Consider the following 24,522-nt stretch of genomic DNA (forward strand, 5'->3'; position numbering starts at 1 on the left):
TTTAAAATGTGGTTTATTTAGCATTTCGTAAGTATCCCGTTGATTAATTTTATACTTTTTTTTAAGATTTATTTTTTTATTTATACAAGAACTGGGGTACAGGCCAGAGGTGCACGCAGGTGCAAGAATTCACCAGAGGCAGAGTGGGGAGCAGAATAGGCTGACAGAACGAAAGCACTGCTGAGGGAAGCAGTGGGCATGACAGGAGAGGTCTGCCCCACCGTGTGGCAATCTCCCTGGCCGGCCGGGAATTGAACCCTCACTACAAAGGCTGCGTGCAGCTTCACAGCACTGTGCTCAACCCGCTGCGCCACTGGGGAGGCTCAGTTTTACACTTTTTTATACATAAGAGTAGGCTTAAAATTCTGTGATACATAGTACTATCTTATAATTATTTGTTTATGCCAGAGTACAGTAAAATTGTAATTTTTGAATTACTTCAATTTGTATTTGAATTGCACTCTTTTATTCAGTGAAGTGTAACCTTGTTTCTAATGAGTAATAAATTTAGCAAACTTTGAATAGGGTGCATTTATTTCAGTTAATGGAGTAGGATAATGGTTCTCTAGCATGGGGAGGTTTCCTTTAATGTGATCTTAGAATATTGGTTTCTTTCTCCTGCAGATGTTGAATGAGAATAAACATCCTAGCTAGTTTCACAGCATAACTCTTACTTCTATACCAAATGCCAGTATGTGTATGTGTATATTGGCATATATAATGAATGGGTAAAGAAACAACTTATGCAAAGAAAAATGCAAATCTTACTAATTTTGAGAATTAAATTTAGGAAAAAGTGAGCAATTTAAGGAAGAGAAAGAAATGAATAATGTGAAAGTAGATCTAATGCTAAATGTTCTGCTGCAGTAAGTTTTTATAGGGCAATACATTGAAACTTTAGCTAATTGGGTCTTCTTCTGGGATATATTCCAAGTTCAAATCCTCACCGCTTCCTTTTCTTATTAAATTTAGGTTAGATTGGCAGGAGTGGCAACATATCGGCCAAATGGCAATATTATGATTTTCTTATAGTTATGGCTTATATGGTTTCTGTGTTGTGGGTTAGGAACCTTCTGACAAAATGATATATAGAATATGTTCTAGAGGAGTCGAGCAAATTAGTACTTTTGAAATCCTTGACATAATAAATTGTATTATAAGAGAAATTAATTATATTAATTCTTGCCAGTTCCGCTTTATTTTATAGATTCTCTTGCATATTAACAGAGTTTCAGAAACAATTTTAAGTCAGTTAATTCAGATATCATATTTGTTTGGAGTTAGTATCCTTCTATCAAAATCATTTTGACATAAACATCGGTAATTATAGGATTAAGTCATTAATATATGGGAAAGAATAGGACTGTATGCAACATCAAGCAATCCTTTTTGCTTTTCTTAAGTGGATTTAATTCTGATTCACAAATAAGCTATCTCACTTTAGATCCTTTAAATTAGATTTACCTGTTGAAATCTGCAAGGTTTGTATTATTAACCTGTGTTTACTGTTAAAGAATTTGCTTTGCAGTTCACTAATAATTATATTAGGAATGTTATATTATTAAGAAGTCCAAAATTAATTTTTTCAAGAAACTTTTGAATTAGGTTGCAGAAGAATATTCGGTGACTCTGTAAAAATGTTGACATATTGTTGTGTAAATTAAGCAACTTATGGCAGTTTGTAAAGGATGATCCTAATCTATATTTAGTTATGTATGCATACATAAGAGACTGGAAATTTATATGCTATATAGCCATAAAATAAATGATTACCATTATTTTAGGTGTTCTTCTGGGCTCATATTTTTCTAAAATTTTAGATTGTTGTACAACTCAAAAATAGAGTTAAATTTAAAAAACTAATTGCCCAATATAAATACTGAGATAATTAGTTGCTATACTACTGTGAGCTAACAGTGCTCATGGCTGGTAAAGAAGTCTTTGCATGATCCCATTATGTCTGTTGAGGCTTCCCTCAGCTATGAAATGGTTAGAATAAAAACCACTTGATGCCTGGAAACAAGTTTATACCTTGTTAGCCCAGGCAAGTAACTATATAAAATGTTACTTTCCTGTGATTCATGGCCAAATGTCCCTGATAATTGATAATGTGCTAGAAATCTATTTTGGAGGTTGTAGTTATAACTTTAAATATTTATTTTCTCTCAAAATATACTCTTTCATTTTTAGGCATTATCCAATTGGTTTGCTATTTGATCTTCTTGCATCAAGTTCAGCTCTTCCTTGGAACATCACAGTACATTTTAAGGTATAGTTTAAATAGCATTTCCCATTTGTCACACTTGTGGTGCTTAGTACGTAGACTTAGAGTAGATTTTTTTTTAAGTGTAATTGTTTATTGCTTTTCCATGACACTTTTTTAATCTCTAAGCTGCCAGTAGTGTTCATCGATAAAACACCTTTCAGTTTGTTCCTCACTGTTGGCAGAACCATTTAAACATACAATGTATAAGTGCCTCTTTTTTGTTGGAACGTAATATACTATATTTAAAATTTAAAATATTCTGCAATATTTATTTGTTAAAAATTACAAATAGTAAGAACAAAATCCTGGGCCTCCCTGGTGGCGCAGCGGTTGAGCGCTGGGTTGCGAACCTGCCCGCGGCCTCTGCGGCGCTGGTTCGATCCCCGGCTGCTCCCCGGCCACCGGAGGAGGGTCCCACATGGCGCGCAGACCTCTCCTGCCGCCCGCTGCTCCCCTCAGCAGTGTACTCCGGTCCTTCTGCCTGCTCTGCTCCCCGCTCTGGCTCTGGTGAATTCTCTCACCCTCCCGTGCTTCTGGCTGTACCCAGTGCATGTGTAAACAAAACGGACAAACAAACAAACAAATAAATAAATAAACATGCCTCTATTAAAAAAAAAAAAAAAAAAAAAAGAACAAAATCCTGAGTGTAGAGAGTGGCATCAGAGTGGTGAGGGAGACAACCTAATACCACTGAGTAACTCAAAGGCTGTTTTGATTGAATAGAGAGAGGGGTTAGGAGACAGCATTCTATAGACTTGTTCTAAATATGATTTGAGACTTCATAATTCCTATAGTTTTCAAGACCAAGCTAGATTACTTATAAACTAATTTTGTGTCGATGCTTTTTAAAGTGCTTGTGTCTTTCTTCATTCTCTGCCTCCCAAGCAATTCACAGATGTCATTGAAGGATTGATTCTTAAATACTATGGATACCAGGAGGGAGATATGTTAAGAGTCTGAAAAGTCATCTAGGTGTCTGATTTGCTTATAGGGACACTCAGTAGCAATCACCCAAGGCTGCTCATCCATTTTTCCTAAGATACTTTCTTCATGTTTTATTGAAATTGAGATTTGAGGTTATTGGCATTTATTTTCCTATCATTTGCACTAATGTATTTCTCAATACATTACCCCAGTTACCGTGGAACCTTATAGAGTGGGGATATGGTTCAGATATGCATGGGTTTCAGTTACTCTGGTATGCAACATAGCAAGAACTGCCTGTAGATATAATAACTTAAGTTTCAAATGGTATGAAGGCAAAACTACTCCAAGCATAATAAGGGTAGAAGTTCCAGATTGCCTAACAAGTCTTTCCTGTTATATTAAAAAATAACTTCAGTGATTAAATTATTTGTTTGTATGTGTATGAGATATAGAAATTCATAAGAACAGACTTTGAAATCTTTGTTAAAGTATATCATAGCCATACTCATTAATTTATTCTTTCAGCAAATATCGTGATCTTGCTGTGTGTCAGCCATATTCTTTTTAGGAGCTTGGGATATGCAAGTAAATGACACAAACACACTCAAACACTCAGGCACTTTATGGTTCCTAGCTGGCTCTTCTACAAGCCCTCCCTTATTATTGATTGAATGACTCAATGAATTATAATAATGATAGGGAGAGCTCAGAATGTTTGGATTGGTATAGATTGTTGAATGTGGTCTGTGGACCCCTGGGAGTTCCCAAAACCCTTTCAAGCAATCCATGAGGTCAGATCTGTTTCCATAATAATGAAATGCTATGTGCCCTTTCCAAGGTGTTTACATTTGTACAGATCTACAAAAGTGATGGTGGGTAAAGCTGTTGGCACCATAGCACAAAGCAAGCAGGGCAGTGCACCAAATTGTGCTAGTAGCAGTCATTGTTTTCGTCAACACTACACACTTGCAATGAAAAGAATACTAACTATACCTAAGACTATTCTGGATGAAGCAGTATTAATTACCATTAATCTTGATTCTTCATTACGTGTCTTTTTAATCGCCTATGTGATGAATTGGGAAATATACATAAAGGACTTCTGTATGCCAAGTATAGTGGTTGACTTAAGAAACTACACTTTTGTCTTTGTTTTAGTTACAAGGTGACCAACTTTTTTCATGAAAGAACATTTTTATTTGAGAAGAGTGACTGACACACTGTGGTTATTCAGACTTGGATATTTGTTGGACAGTTTCTTGAAAATAAATGAAGGGAAAACAACTGATGGTATTTATTTCCAGTAATAAAAACTTGAACTTTTAAGTGAAAATTAGAACTTTGGGAAACATCTGTCTGCCACCATAAACTTGACAACTTTATTATTCTTTAGGAATTTTCTCATGATACTGTTGGTCATTTTAACAAGTCTGTTTTGTGATTTTGTATAATAAAATGTGCCAACATTTGGAGATCTACATCAACTCAGATCAACTCAGGAAAAAAATATTTTCCAAATGACCAATGCATGATATTATAAGAAAATACCTGTATGATTATAACTGTGTATTATACCTGTATAATAGGTCTGTAAAAGCACAAGGTTAGAATCAAAGATATTAAGATACTACTACTTTTTCCAACTACATATTTTTTATAAGCTTGGTATTTATATATACTTTAAGGAAAAAAAATTGCAGAATGTTGGATTTAGAAACAAACAAGATAATCCATTTATTTCATGTTAAACTGGATATTAAACATATTTGTAAAACTGTAAAATAATACCTGTGTTTTTCCTAAATTTTTGTTGACATTCTGAAAAATAGTAATTTTTCATGAAAACAGGAATTTTACGTTAACATGTGATGGGTTTATTTCTGGTATTTTGAAGTGAATTGCTCCTTGGGGTCCTTAGAAGGTCATACATTTTCTTCCCAGATGGAAAGCGAATTAGGAGACATTAAATAGAAAGCAGACTTGTAGAACTAATAAGGAAATTATAGAGGACGTTTCCAATTTGCTCAAATACCAATGTGTTTCTACCAGCTGTTCTTACTCTTTCTGACCCTGGCTATGTTGGAGGAAAATTATTGTCCATAGTTTGTCTATGTACTAGATTCTCTTTTATTAAAGTTATACTGAGGTATGACTTAGCGCAAAGGTTGTCCCCAGGTATGTAATCAATAGTTTATACTGACTGTGTCGGGCCACCTCTGTTGTACTACCTTATGACGTTTGATTGATTATGATGAAACTGAGTAAGCATTAAGTTTATAGTTAGAAAATCAATGCTTCTAGAGTAACAACAGATTTTTTTAAGTTTCTAGAAAATTGTTTATTTTCTTGAAGAATAAACAACTGGGACTACATCATACTACAAAGCTTCTTTACCTCAAAAGAAACCACAACAACAAAAAGGCAGCCTAAGGACTAGGAGAATATTTATTTGCTCGTAACAGTCTGAATGGGAGGGGGGTGTTAATTTCCAAAATACATAAAGCCTTAGTAAACATACAATTAAGCCTTTTTAGGATCAAAGAGAGCCACCAGGCAGGACAAAATAAACTCAATGAGAAAGAGAATATATCTAGAATTCTTATACTATAATCATATAATCACACTGTTCAGAATGTAATCCATTCTGACATGCAGATAAGCAGGAAAACTTGAATTATATCTAGGGGGGAATATGCTGCTGATAGAAACCAATCCTGAGATAATTAACAAAAAATGAAGCAAAACAACTATTAGAAACTCAAATGACTTAAAATAAAATTTACAAAACTATAGACCTGAAAAGAACAGTATCTGAAATGAAAAAATTCACTGGATTTTTCACAAGAAAGGTTAAGTTTTGGAGATGACGCAAGAAAGATTCTATGAACTTGAAGACAGGTCTATAGAATTATCTAATGTGAAGAACCAAAAGAAGGAAATCAGGGGCTGGGGCAGAGTTCCAGTGACATGTAGGAAATTGCCAAACTATTGAACATACACATAGTTAGAGTCCCAGATGGAGAGGAGAAAGGACAAATGGTCAGAAAAAAAAAAATAATTTTTAAGAATGATTAGATTCACATTTCTTGATTTCAAAGCTGCGGTAATCCAAAGTGTTTGGATCCAGCATAAGGATATGTATATGGATCAATGAAACAGCAGTGAGTGCTTAATGTAAATGTTTACATATATGGGCAGTTGATTTTCTATGTGAAAGCCAAGACAATTCAGTGAGGGAAAGAATAGTTTTCCAACAGATGGTGCTAAGACAACTGCAAAAGAATGCAGTTGATCCCTCTTAAAAAATAAGTGGAATGGATCAAAGACTTAAATATAAAAGCCATAATTATAAAACTCTTAGAAAATGACATAGGAGTAATTTTCATGACCTTGGATTAGGTAATGATTCCTTAGTTATGACACTTAAAAAAAACACAACCAAAGTAAAAATAGATAAATTATATTTCACCAAAATAAATTTTCATTCTTCAAAGGAAGTGAAAAGGCAGCCTACAGAATTTTGATAAAATATTTGCAAGTCAGATATCTAACAAGAGTAGTACACAGCAATTATAATGAACTCTTATAATTCAATAATGAAAAGATAAATAACCAGTTAAAAATGGGCAAAGATTTGAGTAGACATTTCTTCAAAGCTACATAAATAGCCAGTAAGTACATGTAAGGATGCTCAGCATAATTAGTCATTAGGCAATGCAAAGAAAGAGCCCAGTGAGTTGCCCCTTCCTGCCCATTATGATAGCTGTAATCAAATAGTTGGACAGTAACAGGCAGTGGAGAGGGTGTGGACTAATTTGTATTCTTCATATGTTCATGTTAATCTTGGGAATGTAAGATGATGCACCCACTTTGGAGAACACCCTGGAAGTTTCTCAAACAATTAACATCTATTTTCCATTTGATCCACTAATGTCAAATATAGTTATATACCCAAAGAATTGAAAATTTTGTACTGCTATATGCTACAACATAGGTGAACCTTGAAACAACATGCAAAATGAAAGAAGGTAAACAAACAAGATTGCATATTGCACCACTCATTAATAGGAGGTGTCCAGAATACCCAACTCCATAGAGATAGAAAATGGATTTGTGGTTTTCAAGTACTGGAAGGAGGCAGAATGGGAATGATTGCTTATAGGTATGAAATTTCCTTCTGGAATGATGGAAGTGTTATGTAATTAGATAGTAGTGATGGTTTCATAACCTTGTGGATATATTAAAAAACACTGAATTATATGCTTTAAAATATTGAATTTTAAGTAGATTACATATAAGATATCTCAATAAAAAAATAGGTAATTTTCCAAATTTGGAGAAAACATCAATATGTGTGTCCAAGAAGCTCAGCAAGTAAATATATAGAAAACTACACCTAAGCAGATCTTAATTATACTGCTGTAAACCAGTTAAAAATAGGGCCTCCCCGGTGGTGCAGCGGTAAAGCGCTGGGTTGCGAAGCTGCCCGCGGCCTCTGCGGCGCCGGTTCAATCCCCAGCTGCTCCCCGGCCACCGGAGGAGGGTCCCACATGGCGCACAGACCTCTCCTGCCGCCCGCTGCTCCCCTCAGCAGTGTACTTCGGTCCTTCTGCCTGCTCTGCTCCCTGTTCTGGCTCTGGTGAATTCTCTCACTCTCCCGCTCTTCTGACTGTGCCCAGTGCATGTATAAACAAAACAAACAAAGAAACAAACAAATAAATAAATAAATAAAACATGCCTCTATTTAAAAAAAAAAAAAAAAACAGTTAAAAATAGAAAATCTCGAAAGTAGTCACAGAAAAATGACACATCATAAAAGAAAACAGTGATGTGAATGATGACTGCTTACCAGGGAAGTTCAAAAGAAATGCAGTGACATTTTCAGGCATTGAAAATTCCTCACACAGTAATTAAGAGCACCAAAATATGCGAATAGTAAATACCTCTTAATTTGTTTAAAAGGGAAATGACTACTTAAAGAATAACGTAATCTTAAGGCAGGGCTAATGTCTGTAAAATACATGACTGCAATTATATAAGTGTTTGGGCCACACAATCCTCAATTAGCCATGGATCAAAGAAGTGATCATAAGGGAAATTAAAACTATGTTAACTAAGTTATAATCTTTGAAAGAACATTTTACTACTTTATAAGAGTAAGCCATTAAATTATAGCTTCTTATTTTCCCTGTTAGAATGCTGAGTCTGCTGATAGAGATGACTCAACAGTAAAATAGAATAACATTGCTATGTTATTAGACTGGGGGGCTATGTTAGACTGGGGGGCTTAAACAACAGAAACATATTTTCTCATGGTTCTGCAGGTTGGAAAGTCCAAAGTTAGGGTCCAACAGGATTCCATTTCTGGTGAGGTCTCCTCCTGGAGTGCAGTTGGCTGCCATCTCACTGTCTTCACATGGCCCCTTTTGGGTTTGAAGGAGAGTGAGGCATTTCCTTATGTCAGGGAGAGTGAGCTGTGATGTTTCTTGTTATGAGGACACTAATCCCATAGATCAGTACCCCATCTATTTGACCTCATTTAATTGCTCCCTTAAAGGCCCCATCTCTCCAAATACAGCCCCAATGGGTTGCTCCTTGAACATGTGATTATTGGGGAGAGGGGAATGAGGGACACAAACTTTGAATCTGAAGTAATAATTATTGGCAACTCCTGTATTTCTAATGGGATGTTATACTTGTGGATTGTGTGGGAAATATTTTCACTAGAGCAAATATTCTCTGCTCTATTGTCTTAATAGAATATTGCAATATTACCAATGATTTGAAAGGCTTTTCTTTCTCCATTTACTTTAAGTGGTTTTAGTTTAGTGTTGTTTAATGTTGTTCAGCTATTTCTTCTCTATCATCTATCTCCATTAACATTTTAATTAAAGGACACAAGTAATATCTATGTCCATGGGAACTTTCGATCATTTCTGCAAAATTGAAGTTAGGTTTCATTTATTAGTTATTCTGACTTAGAAGTTTAGTGAAAGCATAGTGTCAAACTCACTACCTTTATTTACAAGAATTTTTTTGGACTGAAAATATTTGTACTTATAATCAACTGCTAATATATGTAAGAGAAGATTAGAAATGTACTGTATTGAATCAAGGGTCTATTTGTAATTTTATTGTGAATCTTTGGAGAAAAGTTTTCTCACCCTCACCCCCAAGTGAATCACAGAAAGAGAAGAACATTATGAAAAGAAGCTAAGGGGGCTTTGACTGAGACATGTGAATTTATACTTGGCCACAATTTATTCAAGACACCCTGACTATCTAAGCAGATACCTTTTGTTGTTGTTGTTGTTGTTGTTGTTGTTGTTATGTCACACTTTCGTTTCCTCCAAGTTAATTTCATTAGAGTTCATCTCTCTCCTAGATAGAGGTAGAGCATTCTCTGTTGAAGGGTAGGTACACAAATATCTGCATTCTCTTGATAGACTCTTTGCTGTAAGAATGTCATTAGTAATTATCAGCTGTCATTAAGGTGTCAGCATTGGTTAATTTAAACCAAATGACAGTATTATCTTTAGAATATGAGCTTTTATTTTTCTGCAATCCATTCATAACCAAAGTGGATGATTAGCAACATAGTGAATTGTATATCTAAAAAGGCCTTATTTTTTAAATTTATAAATCAGATATATCAAAGTTAAAATTTTCTTAAATAGAAATAACTATCACAATGCTACTAGTCCATATACAATAGAATTGATATGATGTCTAATATTTTGTCCTGGCCAAAAAACTATAACAAATTTCCTTAGTTTAGCTAAAGCAAAGCAAATATAGTTGATTGTTAAATTGATTAACTCAAGGGTCTCCTGTTCCCTCCCTCCCTCCTTCACCCCATCCCATAGCCTCTCCTCATTTAGTTTTACCTTTCTGTCTCTCATATTCATTCTCCTTTTGCCTTTTCAGTTTGATGAAATTTTATATTTTCTCATGTTCTTTGCATCTGTATACCTATGTCTGGAAACATACACCTTAGTTCTTTGTGGACTTCTAGTTCAAGAGGATCATGAATGAAAACTTTTTGTACCTAGAGAGTCAATTTGATTGTCTCATCTTTTCCTTCTGCTCCAGGCCACTGTTGCTAGTGGGTAGTTACATAGTGACTCACTTTTTACTCAGCAGAAACTATGAGATTAGCCTCCATTAGAACAGAAGAAGATATGACTGATAATTTGCATTTTAAAAAAATACACGGTAGGGAATGGCTGTAGGTTGTTGTCAGAGGCTTTTTCTTATGGAGGGAGGGCATCTATTATAAATTTCCTGGTCATTCAGAGCTTTCCATGACTGTGGTAATTAAATGTTGTTTATTAATACAGTAACCTAAGCAGACTAGAACTAAATGCTATTTTCTGACATTATTTGACTCAGTGAAATCTGCATTAGTCATCTCATTTACATAACTGCTCAGATGTCTAATGATCATTGCCTCAACTGACAAAAAAAAAATTCAGTGAAAGTATAGGAAGTAGATTAGCTGCTTGAGCCTAAAAGCTATATTTTAGCAACTTTATTAAGGTCTGATTGACCGATAGCCAATTATACTATTAAAAGTATACATTTTGGTAAGTTACCATATATTACCATAATTTTTATATTCATTGATTTGTTGACATTTTTTGACTGGTTTCCTCTTGGTTTTTTTGTTTTTGTTTTTGTTTTGTTGTTGTTGTTACAAATACAAATACATTGCATGCCCCTGACATGCAGTGGTGTCAAATTAATTATAGTCAGTAAAACTTTACCCTGAATTTTGAATATTGATCTTCTCCCGGGCTGGTGATGCAATGTGATGCTCTCTTGTGACATGGGGCAGTGGCAGCTCTGTCAGCCACACAGTCAGGAGAGTAAACAGCTGATGCTCTGTAGACTATTACTCACTTTCAGTACATTGTTCAATAAATTATGTGGGCTATTCAACATTTATTATAAAGGAGGCTTTATGTTAGATGATTCTGGCCAATTACAGGTTTTTGTAAGTGTGAGCACTGTTAAGGTAGCCTAGGTTAAACTATGGTTTTTGGTAGTTTAGATGTATTAAATGCATTTTTATATTCTCCACCAACAATGAGTTTATCAGGATGTAACCATCATAAGTCGAGGAAAATCTATGAAGCTGCTGTGAACATCATGTTCAAGTCTTTGTGTGGACATATGCTTTTATTTCTCTTAGGTGAATACCTAGTTGTAGGATGACTGGATCAGATGGTAGGTATGTTTTTATCTTTTTTAAGGATACTACCGAACTCTTTTCCAAAGTGATTGTGCCATTTTACATCCTCACCAGAGTGTATTCCATTCCACATTCTTGCTAATACTAGGTATGGTCATAAAGCTAGTTTTCAATTTAGTGTTGTTTCATATCTTTTTTCATGTTGTTGTAAACCATTATTATATCAGGATGAATATGCCAGAGAGCTAAGGATTTTTAACCTAATTTAAAAGTTATATTGGAATCTCTTTATTGGAAAAGTAAGAGATGATTTGCTAAAAACACTAGCAAAGTGGGGACAATACAATTCTTTAAGAAGCTAGTTTAGTAATGTATGTACCTATTTTATGTGTGTTTTTTTTTTTCCTTTAATAGAGTTTTCCAGAAAAGGACCTTCTACACTGTCCCTCTAAGGATGCAGTTGAAGCTCATTTTATGTCTTGTGTTAAGGAAGCTGATGCTTTAAAGCACAAAAGTCAAGTAATCAATGAAATGCAGAAAAAAGATCACAAGCAACTCTGGATGGGATTACAAAATGGTAAATATAACATTGTTTAATTTCTGACTATACCACTTTACCTAGTATAAAGTAACTATAATTGATGGTACAAGTTTAAAATCTAGGCTCTACACACAAAAATTTGCAAAGACACTCCCTTTAATTATTGCTTACGTTGTACTCTTCCAATATTCTTCTTTTCCTGGATTCCCTATTATTAGACTGATTCCTTTATCCATTACCATAAGACAGTATAAACTTCTTAAACTTCCTGTGTTTAATTTTTGGAGAAATTTCCTTTACTTTTAGTCACTGTCCTTCTGGAATCACAGGAGAATCACTGTGTGCATACAAGAGTAGCTCTACTTGGGTTGGGTATCAGCTCTAACCTTTCTTTGCTTTTCAGAACAGTAAGACTTGCTTTGTGCTTATATTCTCTCTTGTAGCTGGAATTTAGAAGATGTACTCAAGGAAAAAGCTGAGGGGAACCTGTAACTCGCCTCTGTATTCTCTATCTTTTAGAGATCGGAGCTCCTCATTCTTGTCTGCATTGATTGCCCTCCAGTGCCTTCTAACAGTTATTCTTTATATAGGAAGTCCTTGCTTTTACGTGGATCCACTGTGTGTGAATTTCAGTTAACATACTTAAGTTAAATAATAACAGTCCCCCAGCAATGTGTTTCAAATTTCATTTGCTATAGTATATTCTGTGAATAATTACATAAAATACAAACTTTTAAGTCCATGAATCATTATAAAACAGCAGATAATACATCATTATTGGTGACTAGTCATACCCCTTCTTTCACTGTCAGTGAATAAATAAGTCATTATGCATCTTTTAGTTCACCCACAGACAGCAAAGTATGTAGTTGTGTTGCCTGCTTGTCTCCAGTAAAAATCCCACATAGCATTTTTCTAAAGAGGTATTCTAAAGAGGAAACTATCCAAGAAAGATGAAAGTGTAACAAAGAAATGCAAAGTGATAATGCTGGTTGTGAAATTTGAATGGGATGTAATGAAATTATAGAAGAAATAGGTGACTGTGGGAATGTTGAAACTATCATCACTTAAGAGACGGGAATTTAGTGAAGGCAGACTTTTCACAAAAAATGTGGAAAGTAGTTGTGACAAAAGGGATGCAGTTATCCCAGAGGAAGTGATACTAGCAAAAACTTTGTCTATAAGGAGAAGACATTTTGTGACTTTGAAAGTTCACTTATTAGACGTTGATCCAGACTTAGAAAAGAACTTGACAACTAGCCAAGATTTAGGAAAAATGCTTGCTCTTAAGTTATACATCAGGAAAGCAAGCACTATTGAAATGATGCTCAAGTTATTTTCACAATGAAATAAGACACATTCTCATTTTTTTTGTTTGTTTGTTAAAGATTTATTTATTTATGCATACAAGAATGGAGGTACAAGCCCGATGTGGGGGGGGGGGAGAGGATTCACCAGAGACAGAGTGGGGAACGGAACAGGCAGATCCACTGAAATATACTGCTGAGGGGAGCAGCGGGCGAGTCAGAATTGGTTTGCTACGCCATGTGGGTTTCTCCCTGGCCAGGTATCTAACTTGTGCTGCATTGGTTGCGATTAGCTTCATAGGTTGTGTCTTAACCCTTTGCGCCACCAGGGAGGCCCTGTTTCTAATGTTTTAAATTACATGTACTAAATAGTTTTATTTAGTTTTTCCCTTTCATGTACATTTATAGCCAACAGTTTTCAATGTTTTAATGATTTTTTTTGGAGATCACGGGATAATCATAAATAGTCCCTTTCGTTATTAAGTTCCCACTGCACAGTTTCATGTTGTATGCTCACTTTTCTAGTCCCACACTACTGTGCAAAGTAGGGCTGTCTGTAATTTGTCCTTTGATAGTTTTTTTTTAATCAGGGAACTGTCCAGTATAAACTGACAATAACTAGAATAATCTACTAGAACCTCCCCATCCCCCAGTTTTTTAAACAGGTATCATCAGGTTTTATCTTTGGGTTATGTTATTACCAATACAAAGAGGTATTTATAGTTATTTCGTACATATTCAACTTTTATTATGCAAAATATAGATCAATATCTGTTACTTCAGTAGTACAAAATGTTCATTTTATGAATATGAATACTGTAAATTAAATGTTCTCATTTCTTCTGTGTTTCTTGGGTTTGACCTGAGTTATACGGATTTTTGTTGTTGTTAGCTTCATATTTGTAACCTCTCATATTTCTCAACTAGATTATGAGGTTCAACAAAGGCAGTTCCAAGGCCTTTCACCTCTTTCAGATTACTGAGTACATAAATTCTTATTAAATGATTAAAAGAGTTCAGCCCCTTAAGTAGGTGTATTTTTTTTCCTTTTTCTCACTGTTTGAAGATGAAGTGGCATTTTAGAAGACTTTTGAAAAGGAAGAAGACAAGAATCTTTTGATGAGAGATAGATTTGAGAATCACTGGGTTTCAGAATTGAAGTAAATAATTTAAATGGACACTTAAGTAGATGTTCTTGAAATGTATTGTGAACATGCTGATTCTGCTATAGAGAGCTCAGAATTTAGCAGAAGTTCTAAAAATGAGATGTTTCAGTTGGGGCATTGGAGGATTGGGTTTAGAGGATGATGGTTAAGAGTTGTGAAAAAGAACAAAGGCCTAATTTAGTCACAGCTCTACTAATAACTCCATAGGGCAAGTCCCTCAACTTCCTTTGTAAAACAAGAGAATATCTGTCATGTTCTTACTTTTATGTGTCTTTAGAGGCTTTAGTGAATCACTAACACAGTTTATGTGAAAGTGTTTGAAAAGAAGTAAGGCTGTCTTGATAAAAAGAGTTTTTTACAAGTCATTTTGGGACTCTAGAATGGAGCTTGGCAAACAATGGTCACGGGCGAGTTGCTCTTATTGCAAAGAAAGTTGTATTTGAATCTGGCCACACCCATTCATTTATGTATTGTTTGTAGTGGTTTTCACACTACAATAGCTGGGTTAACTAGTTGTGACAGAGACAGACCAGGTCACCCATAGTCTAAAATATTTACTATCTGAAAACATTTGCCAGTTCACAGAAGATTGACCAAGCCAACAGCTCCTTTTTATCACTGATCAAAAAGCAAGACTTAAAATGTTATCTATTCAGAACTTAGTATGACTTGATGTATCAGACTTAGTTTAACAGTTGCCAAATATTTTATTTGGTGGTATATCATTGCTATATTTTGGCATAAAATTACTTTTTCCTATTTTTGTCTTAGTTCTTACTCTTTCTTAGATATATCACTGTTTTAAAGTTTTTATTGAGTTTAATTCTATTGAATTACTTTTCAGGTTGAAGTTCATTATCTGACTTAAAATGTATGTGGTTAAAATATACTTTATTCCAGGGAAGCAAATAATGTTTAAAAATGAACAATGATGTAAAAAAATAAAAAAATAAATAATTAAAAAAAAAGAAAAACAATTATAGTAAAAAAATTATACTTTATTCCATTTTTATTTTTAGCTATAAGCTATTTTTGTAGATATGTTTGATTTTGCTTGCACTGGTAACGATCGTTCTTCCACACAAGATCTTATGAGTGGTATCTTATAGATGGATATTAGAGACCTTGTTAGTTTACCTCTACTTTTAAAAAATTAAAATATTCACTCAGGAGATCTTCAGCTGGGTAAAAGTTGTTTGTAGAAAACACATTTTGGGGCAAAATAGTGAATATTACCTAGATGGGGGTAAATTGGTGAAAGTTGGGTGCAGCTACTCACTCTGCTCTTTCTTCCTAGAATGCCCTCTCCTTCCCTTTTTTGCCTACTTAAGTCCTACTTATGATTTCTTGCTCATTTCTCCTGTCATCTTCTGTAAAGCCTTCCCTCTTTTATTTCGTTAGCCAGAAATATTTATCAAACCCACAACTACTGCCTGGCACTATCCTAGGAACCTAGGGATCATCCAATGAGAATAGAACAGGGAATGACCCTGTCTTCATGGAACTTACAGCCCAGTAGAGATGGAACTATTTTTGTTTTCATATTCTCATAGTTCCTCGTCCATTTATAAGCATTTTTACTCTCATATTTTATCATACTCTGGTGTAGTTATGGTTTATATATTTCTGATAAATATAAATTTCTCCTGGCTAGAGTGTATAGCATGTAGTATAGACACAGGCGTAGAGTAGATGAAATATTGACTGAAATAATTTCTTTGTTCCTTCCTAGTACTACAAAGAAATAATACTAGCAACTTTTTACAGCTTATCACTATAAAATAAGGACAAGCACCTTTTACTTATGGAAATAGATTTTATGTTTAAGAATTTTTCCATCCAAAAGAAGGTGTCAAAGATATTTCACCTTTTGAATAGTATAATTGTAATTGGTCAAAATTGAGACATAGCAACTAGTAAATTTATTTCATTCAGAACTGCACCTGTAGAGCACAGCAACTGAACAACAATTTAAACAATGTTTGAATACTTTCAAATGCTAATTTTAATTTTTCAGATCTCTGTGAAAGAGAAATAAGAAAAGCTTTTGAAACCAAGAAAACTCATTTAAGGCACACTGTGCCTTTCAGTGTTTTTTATGAGTTTTCATTTTAAATATAAAAGTAACCTCCTCATCAAAAAAATTAAGAAAAGAAAGTAGCATTTTTATTACTTACGAGGCAGTTGTCAGTGTATGTACAAGTTCTACTCTATTAAATGTCAAGCTGTTTTTCCATTATAAACTAGTGGTTTGAGGAAACGGCTAAGAAATATTTTTAACATAATCTATGACTTCGTTTTCAGCTTTAGTTTCCTAAGTACACTGAGAAAGAAAAGGTGGTATTTAATGAATTCCATAGTCTTTCAAATAAATGTAGGTTTGACTGCTAAATATGATTTAAAAAATTTGCTATTTTCAAGTATGGTTAATTTTTTTGAGCTGAGTAACTTTTTATAGAAATTACCTATTTTATTTGGTAGTAATCAGTTTAACTTAGTACTGGCTTTTATGAAGAAGTTAAAGGTGATTTTTATAACAAGTCAACATTTTGAAAATACTTTTGTTTGGTAGGTAACATAAAAGACAAATCAATGATTCTTGCTCTTGAGGGTTTGTGTGCTAGAGACAGTTGGGTTTTCATTGACTTGCTTTGTTTTTATCAGTTGCCTATAGTAGACTAAGATTCTGTTGGTCTGAGAAGGAACAATGGACCTGATCTTTACTTTACTGACTCTTTTACCAGTGGCCATGGCAGATCACTGTCTCTATAAGCTGAAGTTTCTTTATAAATGAGAGTGTAGTGATTCTTTATAAGACTAAATTCAAGCACTATAAATATATATGCATATATACATGTACCTGTATTCAGTTGATCCCAGAAGAACTTCTCAAAAGAATATTAATGTTAATAATATCTCTCTCTTCCTCTCTCTCTCCCTCTCCCTTTCCCCTTATCTCCTATCCCTCCTTCTCCTTCTCTCCTTCCCTATACTTTTTAAGCAGGACTTTGGTGGGAGGTAATAGATAACTTTCCAGAAGTAAGTGTGGTGTCATGGAAAGACCTACTAAAACACAAAGACAGAGATTTTAGACTCAACTTTGTATCCTGAAGCTTCAGTTTCTGTGATTTTGTTACCAGATGTGCCAGGTGCTGCTTAGAAGGAGATTCCTAAGTAGAACATTGAATAGAAAGCATAAGTGCTCTTTTTGAATCTTTTTTTTTTTTTTTCCCAATAAAAGCTTGGTCTTTGGTAAGCCTTCTTTTTTCTTTAGTAAAATTATCTCTCTCTCTTTTTTTAAACCAGTTGTGGGTACACTGGCATTACATTGTATAAATAAGAGCAGGAAAAAGTAGTATAACAGCCCCCCACATACCTATCACTCAGCCTTAACACTTTCAATATATGGCTAGTTTTGTTTCATCTTTTACTTTTTTATCCCTTCCTTGAGCTTAGAGTCATTTTTATTCTTTCATCTAGTGTCACAAATAGTGCTTACAGAATATACTCTGATATTTAATTGATTATAGGAGAATAACACCCAGATCCTGGTAGTGTGGATTAGCCAATTACAAGAAGCTGCCATGTGTTTAATGCTGTGTTAGGCATGTGGAACATAGGGAGTCTATGACAGAGTTTACAGTCTAGTAGGGGAAGCAGATATTAAACAGATAGCCTTTAAAAAATTACTATTTTTATAACTTGTGTTCTAGAAAAAGGGTAAACAGATAGAGAGCAGAGTGGTTGTGATGGAAGTTTTCCAGACACAGGGAGTGATCTGGAGTAGGCTCAGAAGCAGAAGAGCAATTAACAAGTTCCGGGAGCTCAAAAGAAGGCCATATGAAATCTTACAGTATTAGAGGGAACCAGTCACCTTAGAGAATAGCATGTTTCAAGGACTGGGGGCAGAGAAGTTCTGTATGCTTTAAGAAATTGAAAAAAGACTAGTATCCCTTGGATATAGTGACCAAGAAATTAGGGTGACACAAGATGATGTTGAAGAATTTGGAAAGAACTAGATGATATAGGTAGGGCCTTCCAGGCCAAGGAAAGAATTTAGATTTAAGTGCAGTGGGAAGCTGTTGGGGGATTTTTAAGCCGTAGAGTGATAAGTGATATATGATGGTCGCCTTTAGGGAGACAGTGGCAGAGATAGAGATAAGCAAATAAATTTGGGGTTTATTTTGGAGGTAGAATTGACACACTCTATTATTAAATTTGAGGTAATGTTAGGGTAAAAGGAAAAAAAGAACCAGTCCTTGGGTTTCGACTATTGATAGTGTTGCTTTTTATATTGTGATATGAAATAATGAAATAGAGAATAGGTTTGGGATGGGAAACAAGGCTGAATTGAGGTCAGCCAGTGAACAAGAGGTTGAAATGTCTGTGTGACATTCATATGAACATGTATTGAATTAGTTGTGCTAGAGTTAAGTATTGTGTGTGTCAGTAGATGGATAAGGCTTAACAGATTTGAATTGGATGCTGCAACTTCTAATTTCTTATTCATTAACTTTAGTGTCCTCTTTATTATTTCATCTTTAAGGATATGACAGTTAATGTTCCCAGTGATACATGGCAGTGAAAAATGGATCAGTCCTGTCTATTCAGGAGGTTTCATCATTCTTTATATCCACTAGCCACCACGTGATTTTCTTTCTGTATACAGATGAGTTAGTAATTTTCATTATTGTTTTACCTACAATGCAATGAGGTGAATAAGTTCAGTCTGAAGCTGTGTGTGTGGCATTTGCTTAAAGCAAATGTGAAACCTGCCTTCATATTCAATAAATTTTACTGTGGAACAACCAAGTGTTTTACTCTATATGTGTTCTTAAAATTTTTTAGTGTTCTACTTTCTACTTAAAAATAATGGAACTCTAAAATTTTTTTGTATTTATGTTTTAATATAAATCTTTAAAGATACTTTACTATGCTTCTGGAGAAAGATTGCTCTTAAAATTACATGATTTAATTGGATAAATAAATTTGGTAATAATTTGGATCATAGCCTCTTACAGTGCTTTGTGTAGAGTTGGCAGTGAACATCATGGAAAATAAAACTTGTTGAAAACATTTAGACAGTTATTTCATAATGCACTACAAATTATACTAACAAAGGTTTATTGAAAAGAGTCCATTAATAACAGTGAATAGTCACATGTCCCAGAGTTCATTGATGGTAGAGAATGTATTTTGCGTGCAAGATTCATATTTGGTCCTGTTTAAAAATTTCTTTTAGAATGTGTGATCTAACATACTATCATTCTTTCTATAAGTTAAGTTTGGGAAGGTTCAAAAACCTCTTCCTTTTGAATGTTGGTACATTTTTTAGAGGAATGCAGACAAATATTAGCTGATAAATGATTTTTGCCCTTGGAGTCACAGCCTGTATTTACTATTTGAATTAATAGCATGGGCCCTCTTTTCTTTCTTCTTACAAAAAAAAAAAAATGCACCACCTACACACAGTTATATATGCACATATAGATGAATTACTTTGTGGGTTTTTTTGTTTTGAAATTAAGATTCATGATTCTCCTTAAGAGAACAGAAAACCTCTGATAAACTTTCTTTATTAATTTTTTTGTTTTGTCTTGTCTGTTAGCTCCTTATCACTTTCTCCTAGAGCAATTTTTTCTCAGAGTGTAGGCAGTGGGCCAGAAGTACGTAGGCACTTGATTAGAAATGTGTCCTAGACCAACTGAATCATATACTGGGGTAAGGTTCCAGCAACATGTGGTGCAGCAATCCTTCAGATGATCGTTACTGAAGTTTGATAACCACCATTCTGGAGCAGGATTTCTCAACATTGGCACTGTAGATATTTTGCACTGTATAATTCTTTGATGTTGGAGCAGTGGCGGGAGGGGGCTGAATTGTTGGATATTTGGCAGCATTCCTGACCTCTACTCACTCACTAGATGCCAGTAGCACACTACTCCCCACTTTCAGTCATGACATTAAAAAGTAGACATCATCAAATATCCTCTCAGGAACAAAATCGCTCCCTTTGAGTATTACTTCTGTAGCTCTAGAGAGAGGTGATGGATAAAACTGCTTCTCGTTTAGAGAGACCAGTCATTGAAAATACCCAAGTTCTGCGGTAGGCACTTTACATGACTTACTACTTTCATCACAACTGCCATGCAACAAGAGATGTTTAAAGTATAAAGCCTACACCAACCAATTTATAAAGTTTGTCATCTGTTCTACTCCTCAGTCTGAGAACTGGTATGGTCAGTTGTCACAATGGCTCATTTAGGCTGCATTTGGAATTATGTTCTTTAAACAAAGGAATTTGACATATAAACAAATTAAACAGTTATTTTATCCATTAACTTTTTTTTTTTAAATTAAGGTAACATTGGTTCACAATACTGTATATTACTCAGAGTAAAGGATGACACCTCTTCAGGTGTACACAACCCCACTACACCCACCACCAAGGCCAGTAACTTACATATGTGCACACATACATAGTTACATACATACACACATGCACACATACATATGGATATAAAACTTTAACCATGTAAACTTACAGACTGTCATAATTGTTTGTGGATAATTACAATGACTATTTTTGCGGAGGTGCCAGTTAAAAGCAATAGTATGCTGTCATTTCAGTAATACTAATTATGCTTAGATTTTTGGAGTCTAGTGTCTACTGTATTTTTCCTTTACTCTTGCTTCCTTTCATCTCACACTCCAGTTTTCTATGCGGCACTTGATCTAGTTTGTATACCTTAACAACCCTACTTTCCCCTCTTTCACCTTTCATTTAAATTTATCTAGTCTCTGACCCATTCCTTCAAATTCCTTCCAGTGTCTGAATGGCCAAATAATACATTTTAACTCAGTAATCTGTAGCCAATATGTTACCTATCCCTGAGTGTCTATTTCGTTACCTTTTAACAAAGATTTATATACTACATAATTGAGAATTTCAGCATTTCACACCTCTGTCCTGGCTAGTGACTACAACGATGAGTTCTGGATGTGAAAATTTTCTACATTAGTAATGTCTTTTCCTGAAACAAAGAAGAAAGTGCAGTTCTATATCTGTGCTATTTTCTTAATTATTTATTGAGTGTCTCTTTTATTGCTGTAGAAACTGTAGAAGATCCAGAAATCTTTTATGTGAAAATCACATATAAATACTATTAAACTATGCCAGTGATTAATAAGCTTTCAGAGTTGCAAGATTTTAACCCAAGATTTTAGAAAATTAGAAAAGAGCCCACAAAAGATGAGTACAAAATAAACATTTTGTTCATGTAAAATGTAGCATGTCCGGTCAAGTCCTGTTTATTCTCTTCAGAGTGGCTTCCTATTTAGGAAGCATTTCTTCCAATAGATTTCCTTAGGGATCCTCAATATCTTTAGTTGTTTTTTTTTGTTTGTTTGTTTGTTTTTTTACACATAGCTTTTGTCTCTCTTTCCCAGTAGAAGGAAAACAATAAAATATCTCAAACAGTGTTTTTAATTGGAGTTAATTTCCATAAGATGTAGCCAAAAAGATTTCTTTTTTTTTTTTTCATATTACCATAGCCCTACTCAAAGCTGAACTTTAGAATTTTGTGACTTTTTCTTAAAATAGTTTCTTGTTTATGTTAATATACACCTTAGTTTTGTTTTTTTTTTTTTTAATTGAAGTCGTGTCAGTTTATAACACTTATGTAATCTAGGGGCACAAGTTAATAACTTCTCAGAAATATGATAGCACATGAATGATAGCACCGCACCCACCACTGTAACCCAAATCCTCCATCATAGTCCATTGGGCCCCTTCCCCACTTTGGTCTCCCTACCCTTCTGCTCTGGTAGTCTCAGTTTTGCAATCATCTTTCTAGGATTTATTTAGGTTTAGTTTTCTCTGTTCCTTTGTTTTGTTTCTGTATGTTCCACATATAAATGAAATAGTCTGGTATTGGTCTTTCTCCTGCTGACTTATTTTGCTTAGTATAGTCCTCTCTGGTCCATCCATGTTGTCACCAATGGTAAGATTTCATCTTCTTTTATAACTGAGTAGTTTTCTATTGTGTGTATATACCACATCTTTTAACCCATTCATCTATTGTTGGGCACTTAGTTGCTTCTGTAACTTGGCTTTTTTGTAAATAGTGCTGCAGGGAACATAGGAATGCACATATCCCTTCAAATTAGTGTTTTTGCATTCGTTGGGTAGATGCCTAGGTGTGGATTGTTGGATCATATGCTAGCTCTATTTTTAGTATTTTGTCAACCCTCCATACTGTTTCATAGGTACTAGAGCAATCTACATTCTCACCAACAGTGTAAAGGCTTCCCTTTTTTTTTTTCACATTCTCTTCTTGTCTCTTTGATAATAGCCTTTTTCATGGCATGAGGTGGTATCCCATTGTGGTTTTGATATGCATTTCCTTGATAATAGGTGGTGATGAGCATTTATCCATGATCTTATTGGCCATCATGTATGCCTTTGCAAAATGTTCTGTTTAGCTTTTATGCTCATTTTTGATCAGGTCATTTGTTTTCTTACTGAGTTGTATGAATTCTTTGTTATATGTTGCATACTGACTTCTTGTCAGATCAGTGGTATGCAGATTCTCCCATTTGTTAGGGTAAGCTTTAATTTTAATGATAGTTCCTTCCCACGTGCAGGAGCTTTTTAGTTTGATGTAGTTCCATTTGTTTATTTTTGCTTTTGTTTCCTTTGATGTTAGAGTGGGAACCAAAAACATTCCTCAAGCCAGTGTTGGGAAGCATTTTACTATGTTTTCTTGTATGTAGTTTGTGGTTTCAGGCCTTACATTCAAGTCTGATCCATTTTGAGTTAATTTCAGTGTATGATGTGAGATAGTCCAGTTTCTTTTTGTAGATGTTACTGTCCAGTTTTTTCAATATTGTTTGTTAAAGAAACTTGCCTTTCTCTGTTGTGTACTCTTGGCTCCTTTTTCCTAAATTAACTATCAATATAAGTGTGGCTTTATTTCTGGGCTCTCAATACTATTACATCATCTTTTTGTTTTTTCCCTGCTAATACCATACTATTTTGATTAATACAGTTTTGTTCTATAGTTTGAAGTCTGGGAGTATGATACCTCTATCCTTTTTTTGTCAGTTGCTTTGGCTATTTTGGGTCTTTTCTGAGTCCATAAACTTCAGTAATGTTTTGTTTTAGTTCTTTGAAGAATGCCATTGAAACTTCAATAGTGACTGCACTGAATCTGTATATTGCTTTGGGTAAGATGGTCATTTTTACAATATTCTGCCAATCCATGAACAGAGAATATCTTTCTGTTCCTTTGTATAATGTTCTATTTATTTTAAAATGTCTTATATTTTTTTAATAAAACTTTTACCATCTTTGTTAAGTTTATTCCTAGATATTAATTCCTTTTGATGCAGGTGCAAATGGATTTTTTTTTTATTTCTTCCAGTTCATCATTTGTGTATAGAAATGTGACAGATTTTTATATATTGACTTTGTAACTTGCCACTTCACTACACATTTATTTTTCTAAAACTGAGAAAAGCTGTGTTATATACTGGTCTCCAGTTACCACTGTGCTACCTCTCTCTTCCCTTTAGAGTTTTTGTTATTTGTCAATGAATAATTATGAATAGCATGTTCTCATTTATATTTTATCAGATGCATTAGAGATTTGTGATCTATATAATATAATCTCTGTATAATAAGCATTGTAAAGATACAGTGAATATAATTGAGTATCTTTTTTGCTGTTGGCCTTTAACAATAATATAGATTTTTATGTTTATGTTAAGACTTTATGAGTGAAGTGAAAATGAGCTTGATTACTTGTTAAATTTGTTTCTGACCCTCTGAATTAGAAAAGTGATAAACTAATTTAGCCTAAGAGAAAAAACATTTTCTCAATTTAAAGTCATTTTGAAAGGTGATAAATCAGATTATTGGCTATAAATCTGTAGGTGATTTACACGAGACTATATTTGGTTAATTTGTCTTGGCCTGCCACTGTGCTACAACACCGTAAATCTCTTTTTGGCAAACAAACTAACTTAAAGATTGTTGTTTAGATTAAATGAAAATTTGAGCATAATTGCAAGTGTAATTTGATGATCACACTTGTAATTGAGTATATTTGAAAGTCATG

The 24,522-nt window shown here is 34.2% G+C and overlaps 1 protein-coding gene across 3 annotated transcripts in view; it reads left to right on the forward strand.

The window, feature by feature from the left end:
- ATG5 (autophagy related 5) overlaps positions 1-24,522 on the forward strand; it is a gene marked incomplete at both ends in the record, with an annotated part of 105,432 nt that overhangs the window by 24,285 nt on the left and 56,625 nt on the right. For 2 of the 3 annotated variants that reach the window (XM_084227703.1, XM_084227704.1), the window contains 2 exons: positions 2,191-2,269; positions 11,802-11,964. The exons of the other annotated variant lie outside the window; for it this stretch is intronic. In XM_084227703.1, the coding sequence (XP_084083829.1) occupies positions 2,191-2,269; positions 11,802-11,964 (242 nt within the window). The remainder of the gene's footprint in view (positions 1-2,190; positions 2,270-11,801; positions 11,965-24,522) is intronic. 3 annotated transcript variants of the gene reach the window in all.

Source organism: Talpa europaea (assembly GCF_964194135.1).
Source record: "Talpa europaea genome assembly, chromosome: 2".
In the NCBI taxonomy this organism is placed as follows: domain Eukaryota; kingdom Metazoa; phylum Chordata; class Mammalia; order Eulipotyphla; family Talpidae; genus Talpa; species Talpa europaea.